At 44.5% G+C, this 23,811-nt stretch overlaps 1 protein-coding gene across 2 annotated transcripts; it reads right to left on the bottom strand.

Annotated features, from left to right (window-relative positions):
• Window positions 1-321: 321 nt before the first annotated feature.
• Window positions 322-22,978, bottom strand: PTP4A2 (protein tyrosine phosphatase 4A2). 2 transcript variants are annotated; one of them, XM_052811931.1, is made up of 6 exons: window positions 22,959-22,978; window positions 10,934-11,603; window positions 9,246-9,338; window positions 4,040-4,170; window positions 1,896-1,970; window positions 322-752 (listed from the first exon to the last, which is right to left on the bottom strand). In XM_052811931.1, exons 2-6 carry the CDS (start codon window positions 11,027-11,029, stop codon window positions 644-646), a joined length of 504 nt encoding a protein of 167 aa, XP_052667891.1. In that variant the 5' UTR covers window positions 11,030-11,603; window positions 22,959-22,978; the 3' UTR covers window positions 322-643. The 2 variants fall into 2 exon arrangements, with proteins under 2 accessions (XP_052667891.1, XP_052667890.1); XM_052811930.1 differs by lacking the exon at window positions 22,959-22,978 and adding an exon at window positions 19,925-20,108.
• Between the last annotated feature and the right edge of the window lie 833 nt (window positions 22,979-23,811).

The following is a 23,811-nucleotide window of genomic DNA, read 5'->3' on the forward strand; positions in this document are numbered from 1 at the left end:
CTTCTGTTAAAGCCTACCAGGAAGTTTTTTCACACCTGCAGAGTCTGATCACCATGTAGACATACACCACAGACATCACCGCATCTCTAGAATATGCCCAGGTTGGGCTTAAGGCTGCCAGACTGCTCCCATACAGCAACAAAGGCTCCTCCTCATGTCTCTCTGCCAGGTCCCAGCAAGGTTTAAAAAAAAAAAAAAAAAAAAAAAAAAAAAAGGCAACTCCATTTAAGAGAGTCCCATAGGAATTAATGTATCAGGCCCTAACTGTGGGGTACTTTCCTCAAGTCAAGAAAATAGTTTCTGCACAAGCCAATGCTCTGCTGGTTTTCCTTAGACATAAAATTTACTTTATTTCTTTTCTTAAAAAGTTAAAAATACAGAAGGTTCAGAAACTGATTTTCTCCTTGCAGATGTTCAAACTGCAGCTTAAGGAGAAAACAATCCTTCACTGAAATGTTTCTCTTAATTTTTTTTTTTATTTTTATTTTTTCAATCATCACCACCATTAGGACAGAGGTTGAGGAGCACTGACTCCACCACTAATTTGATGACGTAGTTTGATTCCAGATTCACATTTCCAGGTGCCAAGAGTCCAGAAAACAGCCATGCTAACTTCTGCCTTCGTTTGAGATTATTTTTTTTTTTATTGAACACAGCAGTGACCGTTGGCATCTTTGAAGCGTAATCGCATCTTAGGTCGGTATTTTTCAAGGTAAAGCAGCTGTTTGGAATTGAAAGCTCCCCTCCTTTTCCTAAAACAAAGAGAACGAAGGCTAATATCAATGGAAAAAGTACTGCTTCAATCACTATATACATTCTAAGGCAGATTAGTCCTCATTTCAGAGCTTTTCTGTATCTACAAAAGAGCATTTTGGCTTGGTTCCATATCCATTGACACTTTGAGGAAGGATAAACCAGGCCAGCACATGCAGTTCATCACCTACATGCAAATATTAAAATCAAAATCCAGTTAGCAAATTTCAGCATATTTTCTTGGATTGGGAGAGTTTATTTCCATCACCAGCAGTAGTCACTGAACAACATCAAGGTCACCCTTTCCTTGCAGACGCATGTGCTACTTATTATATTAGCTAAGTAAGACCATGACATTCAGATACAAATATATAAGAGGTTCTCAGAAAAGAGCTTCTCGGTATAAAGTGTACCATACCCAGGAAGAGAAAAAAGGAATTTAAGAAAGGAAAAATTCAGAGAAATCTGTTGACAACAATACAGTTTACAAAGATAACTGAAGACCCTGGGAATCCATAAAAGGATGAACTGCTTTTTTGGCAAAGCTCATTCAACATAATCTTACCTGCTGGGCTTCATTTCAAGATCTGATGTTATCATCACTAAACCAGAGCTCTGCAGTCTCACCCTTCACCAGTTTTGTTATTTTCCAGCCAGGGTCATTGCTGACATTTCCTGGGTGGATAACACACTCACCCACAACACCTGTAGGAGTGCTTGTGCTCATCTCCTTGCTGTACAAATTCTGCTCACGGGCCCAACCTCACTAGATTTTTTTTTTTTTTTTTTAATTAGGAGCAATTAGTCCATGTTCAATTCATCCATGATTTTTACAGCCCCAGCCCAGACTTTTTTTCCTCTCAAGTTCAAAATCTTTGAGTCTTAGATCAATGGCTTAATATATAAGCCCACATTAAAAAAAAAAAAAAAAAAAAAAAAAGAGAGATCACCTTTTAATCCTCATCTCTAAAAAGAGGAAAGGGCAAAAGCCTCAGCATTGATGTCAAACTCATGATGCGCACTATTGTCAGGATATACTACTAGAAAACAAAATCGGAAATCTAACAAACTTTGCTGGACATATGCTGTTCAAATACAACATAAACGGAGAGATTTCTTGAGAATGGGGAAGTTTAACTTACTGCCTTATAAACTGAACTGCATCTTCGTACTTCATTCCACATTCAATGAGAGCAAGTGCAACCAGTACAGGAGCCCTAAAAGAGAAATCAATATCTAAGGAAGATCTAGAGAAACAATATACTGAACCCCTCAAAATACATCAAATTTATCTATTAACAGATAGCTTAAGTATTTTCTCTTTAAGCATTATCTGCAGAAAGACATTTGCCTGCTGAATACCTAATGTAAAATTTGTTTTAGTAGACAGCTCTGCCTCCAGCACACACATAAAAAAATAAAAGTCAATAGCTCCTGAGTGTTTGGGGCGTGAAACAATAATTCTAGATTTTTACTCTCTCTCATTTCACTATAACCTAATTTTCTACTTGGATAAAACAAGTGTGTAATACCTCTTGCATGCATTCTTCTTCTTATGAGACTGTAGATTTAGCTGTCTGAGACAAATCTATGAAGCATTGAACAGATAACTTATTTAGATTTTTTTTTTGTAATTATATGCTGTACATGGAAGTGGGTGTTCCAGGGAAAACAGAGTAAAACTTTCTACTTTGGGGTCCACATTTTGGAAATCAGTTAAATGTAAAGAGCTGACTTTTCAAACAAGCAGAAATCACAATACACACTGACTTTCTCCTGCATTGATGTTCACCCCACTAAACACACACAGTTGCAACAGGCACCGCTGACAGAGTAGTGAAGGATTAAACACGTGCTAGCAATTGGACAACTTGTACTCATGGCTAAACAAAAATATAGTTCAGGAGAAACAGCTCTCACTATCACTGCCATGCTGCACCTCCATGAACAGAATTATTCACTTTCCAAAGGAAAAAATTTGAAACTTCAAAAGTCACTCGAACAAAAAAAAAAAAAAAAAAAAAAAAAAAAAGCTGTCCCTTTTTACTGTAGTTGAAGTTCAACTCCCTACTACAGGTAGACAGTTCTCCAGATTAAAGCAGAATCTGTAAAGCTCTTGCTTTTCCCTCTGCCTGAAGAAGTCTGAGAACAGCAGCAAAAAGGTCATTCCGTAAGGAATAGATACACAACATAAGCTTATGTGACACACAGAAGATGGGAAGCTTCTGATACCCTTTAGCCTGATATTATGCAAGAAACAGGAGAGTTGAAAATCACTTGAGTTGCACGTGGCCACCTTCCTAAAGACATTCCTCAGATAAAAATAGAGCAGAAATGGATAAACAAATGTTAATTGCCTTGGGTTTTTGGCTCTTGTGTCTTTAAATATTGGCCGTTTCTCCCTCTACCTCTTCATTTCCCCCATCTTTTCTTCTCTAGAGGTGGAAATTTAAGAACTTGACAGACTCCAACTCTGTGCTTACTTATTTCTTTAATCCACCTTTCTTGCCCACTCATTCATATCCTTAAATATTAACAGTCCCATGGTTATTGTAAGAATACTAACACTTAAGCTCCATTTCCTCCTAGCCCATAGGATAAATATAACATTTAGAGATTACATTTGGGAATATGAATGTAGCATTTAGCTTTCCTGAATCAGTCTTTTTTTTATTTTGTCTTGAAAGGAAGTTCTTCCCAAAGAAGGAAGTTACATTTTGAGTGGTCAGGAGAGAAACATCAGTGTGCATGTGAGCAAGAAATACAAGCCTAACTCTTCTTGAAACTGAAATGAAGCCACTTTCAAGTAAGAAAGCAATTGAACCGGTTTTTCTAAATGCTTTTTTTATTACCACATGGCTTAATAGTATACCAGTTGAAAACAGGAGGAAATTAAAAAAACCTACTGTACAGCCTTAGAAATTGTACTATACATGTATATTGCATTTGTCAAGAAGCACAAGAGATTTTATTGTTTTAGCAGGAAGACATATACTTTCAAATTAATAGCATCTCTTAACTGCTTGCATCGTTCATGATTGACAGAAGTGTTCTGAACAATCTCTCCAAGTTTTTCCTTTCATCCTTGATCAGAGGTATGAAATTACTGAAAGTTTTTAAGCTGCAATAAATCTCTCTTGCTTTAATGACAGAAACTTGATGCTGCTGCTTTAAAATGTCATTTGGGAGAAAACAAGAGAAATTGGCATTTACTTAACACCTTCCGTGACCTACCTCACAAACTAACTTTAAGTCCAGTATAAAAACAAGACAGTACAATACTAACCTTCCCAACCCTGCAACACAGTGAACAGCAACACAGCATCCAGGCTCTTCACGAAATTTGGTTTTCAACAGGTTTAGCCAGTCGTCAACTATCTGATTCGGGGGTGGTGCTCCATCATCAAATGGCCAGTCCTTTGAAGGAAAAAAACTACTTTACCTATATGGATTTCAATTCATAATTAACAGCAAGGCAACCATAACTGGGAGAAGGAAAATATTGCATTCAGCAAGAAGCGCATATTACACGAACAGTTCTGTGGGTGTTTTTCTGGTTGCACAGAAGTTTGCAAGTCAATATCATAATGCAACAGTAAGTGTTTAACAACCATTTAATTGTACTTTTCAATAAAATTTCAATAAAACTGTACACTAACTCCTTTGTAGTATAGAATTTTTAGAAAAATAGCTGCCCTTGAAATCTCATTTTATTAAAAATATGTAAAAATCAATAGACATTTCAAATAAACATTTGAAAGATGAGAACTCTGTAGACTTTTGCCTGTGGTTGTGTCAACCTTTTAAAATACTATTTGTACTTCAGACTCTGTACAGAGAAGCTACTTCATAACAATTCAAGAGGATCAGAAGAGGAAAAGGTACTTCATAATGACTCAAATGGATCAGCTTGTCCAGCTGCCATGAATCCAGTAAGCAAGACAGTTAAAATTACCTGGGTATTTTCAAGTCGAAAAAAACACATTCACAAGCAAAAAGAAGAGTGCTTAGACACAGGCAGTCAACAATGAAGCAGCATTTACAATAACATTTCTGCCTATTAAAGGGGTAGCCAACATTTAAACTACCTAGGTCACATTTAGTATCATCAACGTGGCTGTCAATCAAAACTACATGCGAGAAGCTTCCCATTTTCTCGAGGTCACAGCTCTCCCCTGGAACTTGTGCTAAGTGGAGTACTACATGTCCTACATTTCAAGACCAAGCACAACATCACATGCTTTATAATCTCCTCAGACACAGGGAGTGCTGTAGAAAGAGCACTCCTAGATGCAAGGGAAAAAGTAATACCCAGTACTTATTTAGCACTTTTCATTAGACGAATGCAACGCATTTTACAAGAGAGACTCATAGCCAGAGTTTCATATTATTCAACCACCTCTCCAAATGGTAGGGAAATTGCTTTGAGAAGAGCCCTCTTCTTCCCCCATTGGCTAGAAACAAGTCTTTCATGTAGTATCTTGAGAACAGGTTAACATGAAGTAATATTCTCTGAAGCCTGAAAGAAGCATGCAGAAACTCTGAACAAGTACAACCAAAGGTAAAAATCCGCCAGACTTTTCATTTTGAAACGCACTTATTGCTACCCTAATACTTCCTGAACAGCAAGTACAACTTAGCACAGACCTCAGCCCAAGAACACCTTATAAATGTGTCAGCACTTGAAAAAGCTGCAAGGTAGAAATCTGTCTCAGAACTACAAAACCAAAAAGCTTTAAGTTACTGAAATAACTTTATATGCTATTAATTCAGAAAGATACACAAAGTCTGAAGAATGCGGAGAACTCCTTCTTTAAAGCAATGGGAAATTAAAAATATCTGGGACAACACAGCAAAATAAAAGGCTATAGAAACAAGATCATAAAGTAAAACTTGCTCTTTCTAATAAAAGGCTTTTATGAGATTTTCCACTCAATCACACACTGCTAGCTGTATTATTTTAGGCCCAGTGTCATCCACTGTCCCAGGAAGAGATGTATGGGCTGCCAAGAAGAGAGACATCACCCATTGCAAGATGCTTTCTTTTGAAACTGCCTTGCAAAGAACAGGATTTACATGTCAGTTCTGTGTCCTAGTTTTAGATTAAATTAAATCCTTTCCTTCAGACCAAATACAGCAGCTTACTACATTGCTTTAGCTTACATCTTAACCATCATGTCCACACAACTCTTGTGCTGGCCTGAATTAACCACAATCATCGCTTCCCCACAGAGCATCACCTTCTCAGCAATGGTACACCACTGACATTAAATTAGCACTGATAAAACACTGCTGCATGGGACACTGCCCAGAATGAGGAACAAGAATAATTCTGGGACTAGAGGAGTAATTGCAGCAAAGTTTTGCAGTTTTTTTTCCTGATTACGAGTTCTGCCAGCATCACCTCCGAACTCCTGTCAGACAGGAGAGAAAACAAATTGCTAAGCTCCACGACCAAAACAGTCATTAATAACCAGGATCATGCACCGAGACTGCACAAACAGAAAATACACCTCTTTTGTACCACCCTGCAGTAGCTGGGAAGGAGGATTGGCCAGAAAGGGTTATTCTTATTTACCCTTTATCTGAAGCAGCCTTGCTCAGCAGAACAGCTCTGAGTTTGTCAGTAACAACGACTGCAGGATTGGCAATACAGAACTGAGAAGACCAAGAAGCAGTAACAGGACTTCAAAGTGACAAAGAACCCTTTCTTCAAAACCTGCGTGCAACTCGCACTGAAGTTATGGCAGCAAAACGCTCCCAGAACTGCCTGCATCTGTGTAGGATGAGACCACAGCCACCAGCATGGAACCTTCCCACCTTCAATACCAGAGCCCATGGCAATGCAGTAAATATCAGATGGCAATGAAGTCACATCTCTAACACGGGCACTCCCGACTGCCTGCTAGCATTCAGGCGGTGGCCATTCTGGAGGGCACAGAGGGCAAAGAAAGTCTGATCCAGGGATGAACAGTAAATGAAGGACTGATAGAAGCTGAACAATAGAACGTGTCTTAGATCCTTAAGATGAACAAAACTATCGCAGCCTCCTTGGTTGCCAGCCAGTGCAAAAATACTTCCAGAAAAAACTACCAGTTTTTCTGATGTAACATTTCTATGTTAAAAGACCTTACATGTGAACATAACTGTAAGAACTGCAGAAGCCCACAGAAACTAAATCCATCCCCGCCTCCTGTCTCCTGGATTTAATCTCTGTTGATAAACATGCGGACGCAATAGTACTACCTCAAGCATGGAACATCTAATTCTCTACTTTCTCACTATGCCATCTGCCAAAGCAACTCCGTAGCTGCCACATTCTACCCATCTTGCCAGTACATGATCCTGTATCACGGCATGAGAGCAGGCTTTGCTAAAATGCTCTCATTTTCAGGGGTTTCACTATGCTTTTGACCTCAACAGTTTTAAAATAGACACTAATCTCCCTCAGGCTGTGTTTTTAATCTTAATGTTATTTTTGCAAGCAAATATTAGCTTTAAATAGTGACGTGTTATTTTCTCAGCCAGCTGGTAATTCAATACCATTTCTGAACAGCAACAGGACTCTGCTTTGAAAAAGCATGCATTCATAGGAAGGAAAAGCTATACAGGAGGTGGTTATGTTGGTGACTAACTAGGCTTATCTCAAATAGCAAAACGCTATTGCAATACAGTAAATTACTAAGACAACCTCATGACTGGGATCATCAGGATCAGTGATCCCTGTCACCTCCTGCTTTCTGTTACCCTTAACAGATGCCTGGTGGATTTATGCTCTCTCCTGTTTTGCCTTCTGCAGCAGTGGAATACTAAGAACTGGTATGTACCAAACGCAGAGAGGCTTGCTACCCGAGGCAAAAGCGTACAGACACAAGACTCTCACATGTGTTACTCAAAGTGAAAGGCTCTCCAAAAGAATGGTGCTCAGCAGAGCTGGCGGAAACACCATTTCCAGTTTTTAGAAAAGCTTCCTCAAAAAACTGCTTTCAGTTCAAACTTAGCCAACACCAAGTTTTTAAAATTTTTTGAGAACCAAAATCCCCAAACTATTTCAGAAGTACAGGCTCCAGAGCACAGAGCGCTCCCCAGCTCCTGCAGCTGCCTCTGGGGCCCCAGCCATGGGCTGGAGAAGGTGGATTTCACTCACAGCTGCAGCAGCCAAGGTCAGCTGGTCTCACAGGGCAGCCACTCTGGCAGAGCTGGACACCTGCAAAACTGTCCTATGTCTTCTACAAAGAACTCGGATCTCTGCTCTGGCAGCAGAACACAGAAATACTCTTAAGCCCCAGCTTAAATCAGGGCTCTGAGGGCTTCTACACCATGAGTTTAATCCTTGCAGTTTCTGGCAACCTTAGGAATATCACAGCTAGAGGTTTCACAGCAGCGTGCCCGAAAACGGTGTGACGTCCAAGTCCAAGACAGCTCTAGAGTGAACAAAAATGCTATTCCAGAGCACAGCCCTAGGAGCACTGGTAGCCCTGTAACGACTGATTTTTCCAACAACACTGAGGTACACGTGGCTGCCTGGAACTAGAGTAAATGCTTACTAGGGCCAGAAGCCAAGAAACCTGACTGACCTGTACGTGGAGTTTTCACAGATATGCCAGGGTACAAGATTTTCTCCTAATGGAAAACTGCAGAAGTTTTCCTCTGACTAAGCCATAAAAATCAAGAGGCAACAGAAGACTGACTACCTGCAACAAGAAGGTAAGATGCAATTTCTGGCCTCACAACAGAGTATTACTCACTCCAGTAAAATAAACTGATTATATCTGACACACTGTAATAATTCAGAAGCATTGCCTGGAAAAATACCGCCTGCAAGCTTAGTATGAGCACACACCTATTAAAAAAACCTCCCCTAAAACACCAAGCAATACTAGACGATCTAGTCAGACAGTCATTGCATAATGCTAACTATGAGTAGCAGTTAAGGAATTCCACCTGCTGAACAGGGAAGCCATCAGCAGCCAGGCTCCATTTAGAGGTGAGCAGCGATGAGGCCCTGCTACAGCCAGTCCACGGAAGCCTGTATCAACATGTCAGCTACAGTCTCAAAAGGTGGCCCTTTTTGAAAGGGCAAGAGAAGGGAGTTTTATCTGCATTCTGAGAAGGTCAACAGTAAAGCCAAGAAGTGCTGTATCTAGAGAAAAGGACCAAACTGAGCTGTATGGACCACAAGGCAAGGCTGAACACTGGATTACTATTGAGCTAGCCACTAAAACGCAATCAAAATATCTCAACAAATCCAGAAATCTGGGAATAGACATTTCTATTCCAACTAAAGCGCTCAGGCAATAGTAATGAATCAGCAAGTACCTTTCACAGAAGTACAGGGAGTTTCTCAAAACCAGCTTTAGCTGATGCAGGGGATCACTTTGCTTTTGGCCAATCTGAAACAGTCATAAGCTCTTGCCCAAAACATGAAAGCCATCCCCACCACTTCTAGACACATAATTTTGCATTTTTAGACAGTTTTAAAGGCAACTCACTAGAACCTGGATTCCTTCTTTTTCAATAGGAGCTTGATCATAAGTGGCATCACAAACTCGCACCAAGGTTGTCACTCCGTACTTCTTCAACTCCTTTAAGAAAAAGGAAAACATGTGAGCACACTGGCAGAGCGAAGAATTAAAGAACTTTCACATCAGCTACAAAACTAAACATTTTACAGAGTCAGCGGTACCATGACCATTGCACAGCTCCAAGGTGACTACACAGTGAAGGAGCAAGGGCCAATGCAGAAAGGGGGGTTTATGGCCTACATTAGGACAAGGGTTACAAGTGACAGGAGTAAGTGTGAAACAGCTCTGAATTCTTCTTCTCTAGGGAAATGCCAAGGTGGAGAAGAATTGCATATATAAGAGCAAAATTAAAATAGCTGCTTATATTCTCCAAGCAGCTTCTTCTTCTCTTTAAATAGAAGCCTGGAACTGTTTGCTTCAGCCAGTGTTGACATTTTGAGGCAGGGAGGAACAGAACACACACCCCACCATACTCCGGCTTCCTTGTAATGCACTATAAGTAGCACATTGTGCTAGATAAATAATCAGAAGATCAAACAAAAGCTGTTCCAGTTCACTTTGAAGGTTCATACAGCAAGCAGAATTTCCTCTCATATTTGGACTGAATCACTATAACTTCTAACAACTAGCAATAATATCTATTCCAGAGTCAAGACTCCTGAAAAAGGAAGACAATCCACAATAATAGGAAAAAAAAATAGAGAGACCAAAAGAACATGGCTTTCAGACAAAATTAACCACCAATATCTGAGCAGATTCATGGTGAAGAGCACACTGCTAAATGATGGAAGTCTGTTAATAGCCACAGTCAGACATCAGTATCAGATGACAGGATCTCTTTGGAATGAAAAGGACCTGCATACACAAGATAAAAGTCCTCTAGATACAAGATACAAGGGCACAAAGATATAGCAGGTTTGGAGCAAACTAGAATGCAGAAATACACTGTACTACTACTTCTCTGATGACACCATCTGTTACTTTTTCAGAAAACTGAATATTAAATTTTGCTGTATTTAAGATCTTATTGTGTTAGTAATGGTGTGATCCACTGCCCATCGTAAGTGACTCTTCCCACAGTTTGACCCAGGCAAATGCCATTTTTCATGGATAAATTCTGGCATATGAAATCTGACAATTCTGGGATTGGTAGGGCAGTTGGATAACACATCCTGTAAACTGAAACATCAGTTTAAGTATTGCACTTAATCCTACTCTGAGAGAGAAGAAAGGTCAGAAACCAGGTACAATTCTGTTAACTATTTTAAAAGCCAAAAGACAAGCAATAGATCGACATATTAGAAGCACTGCATTATTTAATGAAAAATAACACTTAGAATCATAGAACATGCAGTCCTTCAGAAACCAGGACAGGAACGATGGCAAGGGTGTGTGTTTGTATTCTAAAAATGGAAGCTCATCCAGCCTCTTGCAATTAAAGAAACGCAGGACTTTTGAAAAAGTAATCGGTGGATTCTCTTCTCATACTGTCAAGAGAATGTGAACAATAAATTAAAGATAAAAATGCCTTAAACTTCAAGTAACATGTAACATAGCCAAAGCATTGAGCAACAGGTGTGAGGAATGACTGTTCTGTACTCCTACAGAAACTATGAGCATATAAGGAAAGAAGGATGATACTTTGACTGCCTTACCTCTATGAACTTGCTGAGGGTTGCATTGGTTGGGTTGTGAGTGATCAGGAAACGCATATTCTCATAAGTAATTTCCACGGGGGCTGGACGGTTCATAATGGCAAATAAAATGTGTAAGGGGCCAAAAAAAATTAAAAAAAAAAAAATCAATAACCTTGGAAACGTTTCACAGCAGAAAACATTAAAAAGACCACTAAAATGCCTGGGATTGATCAGAGCTTGCTTTGACGTGTTTGTTCCTTACAGAATTCGCTTCTAGAAAAGCAGGTTTGCTTCAGAATCCACTTGAATTCAACTTCGGCCTCAATTACTGCAGGTGGTATCCTTCAGACTCCAAAAATTCTGACTACATGCAAGACTAGGCAGCCTGTTCTACATTTAGGCACTGGTGAGGGAAAAAAGTAAGGGCAGATTTTCTCTCCACTTTGTTTTCTTGATGCTTAGTTTTGCTAGAGTCAGTAAAAGGAATATGCTTCCAATGTTTAGAAGATATCCCATATATTTGAGTGTGTTCGCTGTGTCTGGAGTCTTCAAGGCAAAGTAATTATGGCACGTAGAACCCCCTGCACTCAGCTCACTTGTCAGCCAGGATGCTGTGCTGGGCCTGGCAGAAGTCTGCCCTCACACTCAGAATCGCCATAAATGTGCGACGTATATTCCAACAGAACACCTAAAGAGAAGAAAAATACCACGTAATAGGATTTGTTGCTTCTGCTTCCCGAAACACCAACTATTGACCCTCCCAGAAAACTCAAATTGGACTAGATAAAACTATATTTAAAAAAAACAAAAAAAAAATCAGTCTTCACTGGAGTCCCAATAGCCATAATCCCGAATATTCTTTCGGCACCAAGTATGCCCTAGCCCAGAGACACACGACTTCTTGTAACTCCTGTTCCTCGCAGCCAGGCACCAGAACCGAGAACAAGGAAACCTTTCTGTGCTCTCTGTGGCCCCTCCCTCCCAACCAGGTGCCCTAGAAGAGGAGAAAATAGCACAAAGCCAAGTACACGCTTGAAAGTGTCTGTTGGTACAGTCATACCTGTTTGGCTTAAGCCCAAATATGTAAAAAATATTGTTGGTATGGCTTTATTTTCTGAACAAAATCAGCAGTACAAGTAGAAATAAGAGTATAACTAAACTGCCATATATCTGAGTTTTTGCTAGCACATAAATTTCACCAACATTGTTGTACCACCAAACTCCCAACTGTAGTAGGGAGATACCCTTCAGAAATCAGTCACTTCAAAAGTAACCAAATGGTCATTTAGCGGTAATAACTTTTAGTTATTCTCAGTCTTATCTGTGTTTACAGACTAGGGCATTAAGACAGCGGCAGCTTCCAGTCCTAACACCCAGGATTCAAAATATAGATGTCCCAGCAATAGAAGATGGGACAACGTAATCCTACCATGAAGTTTAGAGGGATGAAAATGGAGCTAACCTAAACTAGCTCAACTCATTTAAGGCTGAAATACTAAATAAGCAACATGGCTTTTCATTGCATTTAAAAATCTTGAAGCCAAAGAATCACTACCGACACTTCCTTTCTAAGGAAAAAGTTTTAAATCAGTTGAATAAAATCCAAACTAGCAGCCAGAAGTCACAAACCTGCAACTCAAGCGGGAAGGTCAACGTGGCACACTTAAGTGAGTACAATTAGGGAAAAACACACACGCATGGAAGTTCACACCCCAAACTTCTAGTGCGCTCAACATTTTAATGAGATGCTCACTTTAAAACAGTCAAATTAAGAACTACAAAATTACCTTTTTCACTGACATGAAGTCAAAAATCACCCAAAGAACAGCAATTATTTCCTTAAAGAACAGCTTTCAATGCTAAAAAAAATACATTAATTAAGTTGCCAGAGGCAAGAACAAAGATGTTTTCAATAACCTTCCCCGACCTTAACGCAGTTCTTGCTCTGAGTGACTGAAATACAAATTTCAAAAATGAATACTGGAATATTTTATCAGTGTAAAGACTACAAGATTAAGTCTCACCCCAGATGGAAGAGTCCCAGCTAAACACATCATACTCAAGTCCTTACACTTGTCAATTCTTGCACATTTGTCACAACTCTCTCATACATACTACCAAATCTCAAAGCAAAGGATTTGTTAAAATGTATTACAGTCTGCTATAGCGATGATGTACCAGGAACAGAATGACTGAAGTTACAGCATCCACATGTGTCCAACACCTGTAAAACTTGATGCAAGAAAGTCTTTTTTCAGTCAAATACTGGCCTGTTTTTACCGCATTTGAACATACACTCCAGTCATCTGACATGTCCTGGAGAGGGACCTGCAGACTTACATTACAGGAATAATTTCAAAACTAACTTTTGAGGACCTAACAAGGTCATTTAAATAAAAACAGTGGTCAGCAGATCTTGGCGTAGGAGATCAAAACTTGGATCCAGAGTACCAGAGTGTTACAGCATTACAAAGTACACTGTCACGAGGGAAAGAGCTATTGCATCATATTTTAAACAAATCCTTTAAACATTTTTCTTTTCAGCACCAATAATTTGGTTGGAAGAGCCTCATCCAGTGCTATTTGCACTGTGAGTTGTATCAAATCAGGTCATTATGGTTACACTTCTCCTCCCTCAAGCAAATCAAAGAGGGAATTTCAACCCAATTATTTTAAAAGTCTTTTGTAAAAACGATTTACTAAGTCATTAAGAAAGGACACATGGAGATGACATGTTCCACTAAATTAAGTATGGCAGGGGAGTCACCAACTCAAGTCCTACTCTCACATCTGCAGCTGCTCATGGTCTGACCTTGGCCAAGCCACTTTCAGTAGCTCAGCTCATCGGCAGAACAGGAATGACACCATCTTACCTTCCCCAAAGGAATATTACTGAAGCATTTAATTAGCTAATAGCTAAGGAGTGATTAAAAATGTAAAGCACTGTATTTAAGTCTGAAAAATTATTTCCAGAAGGATAAGAAGTTTATGTAGCACACAACCCTATTTTTAAGAGTTTGGCTAGACACATATATCCCTTCCTGCCATGACTTTCAACTGCTAACAGTTAAGCTGAAGTTTAAAAAGAAAAACCAGGCTTCTAATTAAGAAAATGAAAAACAGGAAAAACCCTATTGTCTACAACCTCTGATCTCCCCAAGTAAATACATTAAAATGTCTTCCTCCCCGTCTTAGCAAGCAAATTTGCACTTCAAAACCCCAAGAGAACTGAGCACTATCAAACTGATGACAATAAATGGTAACCAGGTCTATGCACAACATAAAACAAGAAATAATTTTTCAGCCAATTAACCTTCAACTTTTTCTACATAGAAAGTGAGATAGCACATGGAGAGAAACCAAAAAATTACAACATGTTTTATGTGGCTGGCCTCAAAGGGAGCAGCAGTATCCAACACGTCAACGCTACGAATGAGGTGCCATCAGGAACCAGAGGAGAAAAAGCAGACAGCAGGACAAACAAGCCAAGCAATAACCATTCATGCATCTGAAAAGAACTAGATATGCTTGGGAGTCAGTTCCTGATGTTGTTTAACTTAATTATCAGAGAATAAACATCAATCAAGATGCCTATCTATACAGCCAAGTTTAGTGAGCTGTGACAGTCTCTGCACCTACAGACAGGACTAATTTAAGTTACAACTAACAGCACTGTGAGCTCCCCACCTCTCACACTCGCACAGCCATACACGCAAGAGAGCTTGATAAAGCCTAATGAGGCCAATTGGAGGAGAATGTCTTTCAAAATGCTACGAACGTGCAAGAATATGCTTAAAAGTAAGCAAGGGGCAGTTGTATTAACTAGCATAAATAAATCAGGGTGATTAACTAATTAAGAGAGGACAGTTAAATGAATTCCTGACTCGATAGAAGCTTCACTTGAGATTGCCTTAAGTAAAAATCCAACACACCTACAATATTCATCTCCAGTGGCTGCCTCGTCTGTCATTGCATTGACTCCTAAATTAGTTACTTCAATAGGGCAAGTCGCTTGCTCTTCTGTATTGAGCCTATACAAGTTCAGGGAGACAGGTTTAATGAAAAACAAGTAATAACATCGTAAGGAATTCCTAGTTCCACAATCTCCTTCAAAACACGCCCGTAAAAGTGCTGCCGTAGCTACACTGAGACAGCAAAACAGCTTACAACAGCTGCAGCTTCCAGAGATTGCAAAACACAGATACCTTTGGAAAGGTCACTTGGATCACCTTTCAAAATAACCCAGTGCACAGGATGCACAGCAAAGCCCGCTAATTTGTCAGTCGGTATTAAAAGAATACTTCAGTGTTTTGAAGACTAGTATTTTCAACTGATCTCAACTGATTTTGTTCCTGTAAGTGGAAATCCACATTTGATGTTAACTAAGTTAGGTCATGAGCTTCTAATTTCCCTCTTCTATAAAACCTCATTCTCGTGGTTCGCATTTACACACGTGAAATCAGTATCTCAGAGCACTGACGGTGTACAACTTGATCCCATAAAAATTGCCATCCTGACACAACACTGCAGTCCAGCCAGGCTTTTCCTGACACTCTGCGTACATCACATTTCGCTTCCCCTTCCTGCATTGCCCCACTAAGTGACCCACGTTCTATCCATACACTATCAAAATGTCCTGTTTTGTCTGGAGCACAAGGTGCTTTTCAAGTGAAAGAATTCACCCAGACCTCCAAAATGAGCGTTAAAACAGTGAAAACACACGTTAGCAAGAACCAAAGCAACCATCTTCTCTAAAACATACTCTCCTAGTATACAGAGAAAAGAAACTCTGGAACTAACATTCTTGGAAAAAATTCTTGAACGCTCTCTGAAGGAAGCCTGCTCAGAATGACACGTGCCTAGAGAGGGGTGAGGTCAAAAATTTTACTGTTCCACCCTATCCACCCCCGCTGCAGAGCTCCCTCCCAGCCTGCTGACAAGTTCTGCGGGTGACTCATTCGTTTCCTTTTGCACTAACCCAGTCGCTCCCTCCGAGGCTGTAAAACCCATGGCAGCAGATAGAGATCTGCCTTAGCAAGAAAAAAAAAAAAAGTCCAGATTAAAGAAGTCTCAACTTAAAAGCCACACATCAGGAAACAGTAAGCATTGTCAAACATACCATGCAAGACTACTCGGCAAGAGAACAATCCTGCAGCAAAACTTAAAATTGATTACTACACAGAAAAAGTTTAGCGGCTATCCCTAAATTTGGGTGAGGTCAAACCACTATATCCAACGCAGGCATCGATGCACAGAGATCATCATCCTGGCGAGCTCAGCAGTGGGAAGCGATTAGCTACAGCGTTAGCTCTTTCAGAAAGAATTGATAGGCATGCATGCTTTATGCTTAAGATCTTTTCTTTCCTGTTAAATAGAACCTGCTTCATAGTTATAAATGCTATTCTGACACAGGATTTTTTTGAACACCTTCCCCACCCACCATTTAGTTTTTAAAAGCCCTTCAGAGGACACATTTGAATGTTATTTACATACCATGCCCAAAAAGTTTAAAGTTACTAAAAGTGTTTGAAGTCAAAACCAAAAGGCCCCACTAAGAAAAAGAAATTTAAGCTATTATCCTGTTTAAGTCACAGAATTATATTTAAGTAAAATAAAAAATTACTTTAGACAACAGTTCATGAGTATGTGACACTAATAACCCATTCCTAAAAATCAGAATGCTGAGTTGTCTAAGCTGTATCAGCTCTTGGTCTTTGAAAAAAACAATCCTGCTAGATCATCAGTTCCCCCGACAACTCAGGCTAAATATTCTCAGACTTTAAGATGAAGTATCAAAAAAAAAAAACCCAAAAAACAAAAACACACCAAAAACCCATTAACAAGTCAAGCAGGACTTAAAAGCAATTTCAAATCAGACAGCAACAGGAATATTACTCTGTGAAGTTACAGAGTTGAATTACTTGCATCTTACTCATCTCACTTATTTGAATTTGCCATACACCTCTGCCGGAAGAATGACTTAGTGGAGAGTTGGCTCCTTTTCCATGCTCCTGTGGCAGTTAAATTCAGTCTGACAACTGAAACTGAAGCTTACTGATAAGTTTCACTGCACGTCCCTGAAGCCTCAATTGTTAGAATCCACCGTCCATTATTTCCAGCAGAGCTAGACTTCCAGTGTATGAGACCAAAAAGAATTTAACTTTTTAGTACAGAACAGAGGGAATCAAGGGGTAACAAAAAGGTACACGTAACAGTGACCTGAATAGAGACAGCAACCCAGCATCTCAAGTGTTACAACTGAAAAAAGGATTAAGAGATTTAAGACTCCTTTACCCCTTCACAATTAGCAAAATGAGCCACGAAAAGATACCGAAGTCAACAGCCACTATAAAGGTACTTTATACTCTCTTCTGATATGCATCAGCCAGATACTGGCCTAAATAGCTGCCAGCCTGATCTAGCACTGTAATTCACATGTGTCAAAAAGATAACTTCTAGCCCAGATTTTCAAGCCATTAGGTCTATTTTTCAATGTTTAGACAGAGCTCTTTTAAATCTCCAAGTCTTTAACAGGCAAAGCAGCTGTCAAACTAATCCAAATACAACAGACAACAGAGCTCCTCTCTGCTAGTTCAGTAATGGTGCATCACTGACAACATGTTTTCTCCTCCAAAGACGTTATCAAAATACACAACCTACACCATTTACTGTAGTGCAAGCAAATAATTTTTGTATCTCAAGAGCTACATTTTCAGCTGTGGATGGTCCACCTTAAAGCGAGAACAGAAACGTGCCTTTCCATGAGCCATGCATCGCCCAGCTCTCCCCAGGGCCGCACATCAGTGCTCTCCCTCCCAGGCCTCACAACGGTTAACCAACACAGCATTCCACCACGGGGCAAAGTCCAGCGGCAGGAGCGAGGAAGCCAGCTGCGATCACAGTTCAGCTCCACTCTGATAGAGGAAGAACATTTGAGTACTGCTGTGTGGAAGAGAATGATGAGTATTTGCAGGTAATTAAACTTGAAGTCAATCATCTATGTTTATGAGAGATGTACGTAAAAACATCACTACTAGACCCTGTGTAAGAAGGCTGACATTCCTGGCTGCGCATCCATACGTACACAGATACGTACTCCTACCTTAACTCCGACTGATCTTTTCTTTCCAACAGTTGAGTTCATTAAATTTAAGTATTTCTACATGTTGAGTCATAAGGAGATAGAGTTTTCTGGCTGTTGCTAGCGGTGGGTTTATCTTTTTTCTTCTTTAAATACTAACTGCAGTTCTGAGTCAGAACCTGACGGGTTCATTTTGGGAGTTTTGAAGTGAGTTTCCATTTATACAGTAGCCTTTAAAAGCCAACTTTCTGCCTTACTCCTCCTCACACTGAAACCAACAAGCACACAGCTGCCCTGAGAGAAAGAGCAGATCGTGACTAATCACACCAAGGAACCACGAGGAACCATCGCTGCAACTGAGCGGAGGCCACTTCTACGATCATCCCCATACCGTAACACCTCCCAACCTGCAACCTCGCCTGTGGTCCAAATCCCAAACCTCCAGCTCTCAATAACTAGGGCTCCTCACCCACCAAAGCATGCCCTAAGCAGCAAACGACAGCCATTCCCAGTAAGTACACCACTCCCTGTCTCAGGCCTTCCTGCAGGTCACTCTTAGCACCCTCAGCAACACTAGTACTTTCTTTAGCCACTGCCCTGGCCAGGCCAGACTTCATCAACTTCCCCCCTTTCAGCCCAGGCAGCTCCAAATCCCACAGGGCAGCCCTCTAACTACACAAACCGGCCAGCATTCACAACCCTGCCCCCACTCAAACCCCAGGAAAACCACCACATCCTGGACACCCTTCCTTTCCAGCTCCACATGCCCCCCTCCAGCCTGAGAAAGATTCCCCCCTCAACATTGCTCCCAGCCTTCCACCTCCGTTTTCCAGCCCAGATCCCAGAAAAATTCTTTACCCTTTACAGACCAGCTCCAGGCCTGACACAGGGCAGGCCCCTCTTCACCCAAAACAACTCTCCCATCCTTTCTCAAACTCTTCTCCCATCTGTACAGACACACAGGAATAAGTAACACCTCCTCCCCTCCAACAAACCTCTCCAAATGCCCCCCCATACCAGATACAAGACCCCCCCCCCCCCATTCACGCACACCAACCCCTCTGCAGTCTCCTCATCCTCCTACTGTTGCAATCCTACAGGCAATGACCTCCCCTCCTGAACACCACCCCCCCCAAGCCCAGGTACAAGGCAGACTACCCCCACTAAACTATCCCTTTGGAGTCCACTCATCCCAGCCCCACAGCTGAGGGGGGGACCCACACAAACCAGCCATACAAACCTGGCGGGTGGGCACTGTAAGTCAGCCCCATCCCACAGATGAGGGGAGGACCCTCCAAGCCAGCCTCGCAGATAGAAGGGACACCCCACAAAGCAGCCCAACACTGCAGGCAAGGGCTACCACCCTAAAACCAGCCTTACCGGCCACGGGGGTCCCTCATACCAGTCCAACCCACAGGCAGGAACCTCCCCTGCCAAAACCAAAATAGAGTAGGGACCCCATAGGCTAACAAGCTGCCCCCAAGGCTGCTCCAAAGGCCGAGGGAGCCCCCAGGGCCCAGAATGATTCCCCAAACAATCCCCACAGGTCAGGGAATCCCCCCAGACCAGGAAGGACAACCGGAACCGGCCCCTCAGACCAAAGAGAGCCTCCTAGACCAGCAAAGACCCCCCCCCCCCCAAACTAGACCCGCAGCCCAGGCGGTACCCCCAAAGCACAAAAAACCCCTCCGAATCAGCCGCGGGGGCCAAAGGAGAATCCCCAGGCCAGGGAAGCCCCCCCAGACCAGCCCCACAGGCCGGAGATCCCCTCAATCCCTCCCAAGGAGCCGGTAGGGGGGGGTCCCACAGGCCGCCCCGGAGCCACTACACCCCCACCCCACAACCCAGGCCCGCCCCGGGGCGGGGGCTCCAGCCTCCCGCCGTCCCTCCTCACCCGAATCCCCCCCCACCCCCGCGGCTCCCCTCACCCTGGGCATTGAGCGCGTCGGCGTTCCTTCCGAGCGGGCCCGGCGCCTCCCACACACCGGGCCGGGGAAGGAGGGAGAAGGAGCGGGAGGGGGCGCGGCGGCAGGCCCGGCCCGGCCCGTCGGCGGCGGCGGGGCCCGTGACGGGGCTGGGGCTTGCGCTCGGTCCGGTCCGGCCGCGGGGAGAGACCCGAGAGCCCGCGCGCCGCCAGACGGCTCCTCGCGCACAGGCCGCTCCCTCCCCGCCCGCGCCCCCTTTGGTACGGCCCGCCCGTCGCTGATTGGCACGGCCCTCCTCACACCCACATCCGGCAATTGGTACGATCCGTCGTCGTCTCGGTCCCCCGCCCCGGTTCAGCGCGCTGGGTGCGTCCACTCGCAATGGCGCGGGGGTGCTCCGGGCACGTCGGCGCCGGCACTAAGCGGCGTTGGGGCGGCCTCGCTCCACGGTTGCCGCGCCTCGCCGTACCGCTGCCGAGCGACCAGCCAGGTCCCCCTCCCCGTACCGCGGGGAACGGCTCCCTCCCTCCCGCTGCTGTTCGAACAGGCCCTCTCCCCCCCCCGCGAAGAAGGCGCCATTAGTACAGCCCGCTTCCCCCCCCCCCTTGGGCATTGGTACGGCCCTTCCCAGCGCGGCCCGAGACCGGCTCGCCCTGCTCCTCCTGCCCGCCCCCGCCTGCCCAGCCGGCGGTGAGCGGGGCCCGAAGCGAAACGCGCCGCCCTGCTGTCCCCAGTCACCCTTGGTACGCTCCGGACCGCCCCCCCCCCCGCGCTTCCGGCGCGCTTGGACTGGCCCTCCGGCCGCACGTGCACGCGGGCCTTTCCACGCCAGCACACACCCCCACCCACCCCCCCGCCAGCGCACAGCAGCAGTGGTACAACCCGTTTCCCCCCACACACGCCATGGTTCGGTCCGCCCGGCGGTTCCCACGGCTTCCGCTTCCCCTCCCCGCCCCGGGGCCGGTGCCCGCCGCCCCGGCAGAGACACGGGCCCGCGGCTCCCGAGCGGGCCGAACGTCCCAGGGGAAAGAGCAGTGGGGGGGACACACAGGTGCTTACAGCCCTGGAAGCACTGAGACACCTCGGGTTCCCCGGGAAGGCCAGCTCACGGCCCGGCAAAACCGAAATAAAGAAACGAGCCATTAATCCGGTTCCCTGCTCCGGGGCGGAGCACCGGATACGGTGACTCAAGAGTTTGGTGGGAGTAGGATCCTGGCCCGCAGGAAGGCCCACACTTGGCCGGAGCCTGTCCCGGCTGCGTGGCATTCAGTGACGCGAGGTGACAACCCCAACCGGACCGCGACGTCCCCTCCCGACGTGGCTTTTATCGGCAAGGGTGTGACAGCGAGTGTGTAACACGGCTCCGGCACCAGCTCCGGCGAGGGGGCCAGCTTCCTAATCTTGCCTGGAAGACGGGGTCCGTGCCCATCGTCATCCTGCCGAGAAGCTGAAGGACCCGCTCAAAATCGCCACTCCGAGACAGGGGCAACAAAACGTGATGTGGAGCCAGCACGGAGAAACCCTTTGCTGGGCTGGGCTGCAGTGGGAAAGGTTTTCCCGAGTGCGGGGTGATATTTTGGAGCCACGGATTAACGCGTCCTTTTCTGCCAGCTGAGATAAAAATACAGGAGCAAAGGACAGAGTCGCTGGACAGACGGACCGTTCCCGTGGGCATCGCTGCTGCTGCCGCCGCTGCCGGTCCAGCCCACCGAGCGGGCATTACGCGCTGAAACCGGCACCGGCGGGAGCTAGAACAAGAGTTTCTCTGTTCTCGGCTCCCGTGGGAAGCCCTCCGCAGGGCCCCTCACTCGAGCAGGCAGAGCAGGCAGCAGTGCGTCTGAGGCGCGGCCATTTGCATAATGCACAATATCGAGCGGTCCGGGCTGCCAGGCCTCTTCCTCTTCTGCAGCAAAACAAAGGCATTTTCTCCAAAAGCTGACAAACGGTCCCGTCAGAAGCAATCGCGTCCACACCAGTCATCAACTGCTCCCAGAAGACGTTCACGGAGGAACGAACTGGGAGGACAGAGCAGGGATGGCCCAAAACACACCCATCTCCTATTTTCAGCTAGAGGAAAGCACATCGCTCCTCTGCCCTCGGCCTGGCACTGTCAGGAAGGGAACCACTTCCATTTTAACACCCAGTGACTCTATTTCTGTAGCAGCTGGAGACTCTGGCCAGGCTCAGGGCCGCACTGCTCTCCCTGTAGGCTGCGTAAGGTAGTAACAAAGGAATGTTTCAGCCCCTTCACACCCTGAGCAGATCAGACAATATAAAGAAAGAAGATAGAAGTGACTTAAGTGGTTAAGCAAAGTGTCCAGGTTCACTCAGGAAGCCTGGGAAGTGTTGGAAACTTGTCCCAGATTTCCTAATTTTCAGTCCAGGGTGTCATCAGGCAACCTTCCTCTAAAAATTGAAACATTCTAAAGGAACCACACACATCTTTTTTTTTTTTTTTTTTTTTTGCTGAAGTTCTCTGAGGAACGGGTCCAAATCAAACAGCTAACGACAGCTGCCACCCACAGCTCCGTGAGCACAGCAGAGGTTGTGGGAAGATGGGAGCTGTGTGTGCTCAGGGAGTATGGCTGAAGCAGCAGGTGGAAACCCCAAGGCAATGACAGCCCGTTACTGGGAGCAGAGTTAGTTCATCCTGGTTCTGGGAAGATGCCATGGCATTTAGAAGTGACGCAGCTGTGAGTAAGGATGAGACGGGGATGGCAGGCAGGGAAAGAATCTCAGTGGAAAATATGCAAGAATGACATTGAAGATACACAACAGGGGGTGAAGGAACAAGAGACAGTATGTGAACGAGGAGGGAACTGGCGGAGGAGGAGCAGACCAGGCACACATATCTGGGATGCACGCAGCTCCAAAGTGATCAATAGCCAGAGCTCCCTTGTACAGGCAAGATGTTTTGTGCAGCAGAACTGCGCAGCCATTGACCACTGAGTGACAGGTTTGCGCAGGTTCAGGGGGGGCTGTTTGGAAATGGCACCCTGGAGGCAAGAGGAACAGGACAAGGTTCAGGCTGTGTTACCTGATGACGTCGGAGACTACGTCTGTCCATGAACATCAACTTCAGCTCTGCGCAGAAGGGGCTGCTGCAGACAGTGGTCTGTCACAAGATATTGAGAGGTCAAATAAGAATCGCATGCTTCCTTAACAGGCTAAAGCATATGTGTAACTTCACAAATTATAAAAGCTGTTGTCTTCCCATGTTCTCGTGCTATGACTGTCAAATTATTAATAAAAGGCCACGTTTGGTACTAAATTAAGGAGCTGCAGTACCTGAAACGTATCCTGTGTGCTAGTTAAATAACTGCTGCCTCCACAAACCACAATAACAGAAACCCCTGCACACAAGGGTTTTCACATTTGCAATCACCCTGACTGAAAATCTGTTGTGCCATGCTGCTGGGTTTCAAGACTGTGCAAACAAACCGTCCCCCGCTAGCTCCACCCCAGCACCTTTCACTGGAGTTCCTTAACCTCTGATAATCGTAATGGGTAAGACTCTTTTTCTTCCCTCTTCAACACCGTGTAACATCACCTGCTACACGGGAGTCAACTGTTCTCTCCAAAGCCCCATACCACGGCATGGGGCCAACACAACAAGGACACCAAGGGCTCGCCTCCCCAGCGGGCACTGCCAAGGCCCTGTACCGCTGAGCACAGGCAGGCCGTGGGCTCAGCCCTCAAGACAGGCTGGGCTGGGCTGTCTTACCGTACCAGCGGAGGCCAGGCGGGAGTGGCTCCGGTGCCCCTTTCGCTCTCCAGACGGACCCAGGCCCAAGACCCCCGCTCCCACAGCGCGCTTCGCGCCTCAGAGCCGCCGCCTCGAGAAAACGCTGAGAGCGCATGCGCGAACAGCCGCTTTGGCCCGGGGCGGG

The sequence above is a fragment of the Harpia harpyja genome, chromosome 16 (assembly GCF_026419915.1).
Source record: "Harpia harpyja isolate bHarHar1 chromosome 16, bHarHar1 primary haplotype, whole genome shotgun sequence".
NCBI classification, from domain to species: domain Eukaryota; kingdom Metazoa; phylum Chordata; class Aves; order Accipitriformes; family Accipitridae; genus Harpia; species Harpia harpyja.

What these genes read in the sequence shown, in the direction of transcription:
- PTP4A2 (XM_052811931.1), bottom strand. Translation starts at nt 11,029, where the DNA reads ATGAACCGTCCAGCCCCCGTGGAAATTACTTATGAGAATATGCGTTTC. An exon ending in TGTGTTGCAGGGTTGGGAAG is followed by an intron (nt 1,971 to 4,039) that starts GTTAGTATTGTA and finishes TTTCTCTTTTAG; the next exon opens with GGCTCCTGTACTGGTTGCAC. An exon ending in GCAGTTCAGTTTATAAGGCA is followed by an intron (nt 753 to 1,895) that starts GTAAGTTAAACT and finishes TCTTTGTTTTAG; the next exon opens with GAAAAGGAGGGGAGCTTTCA.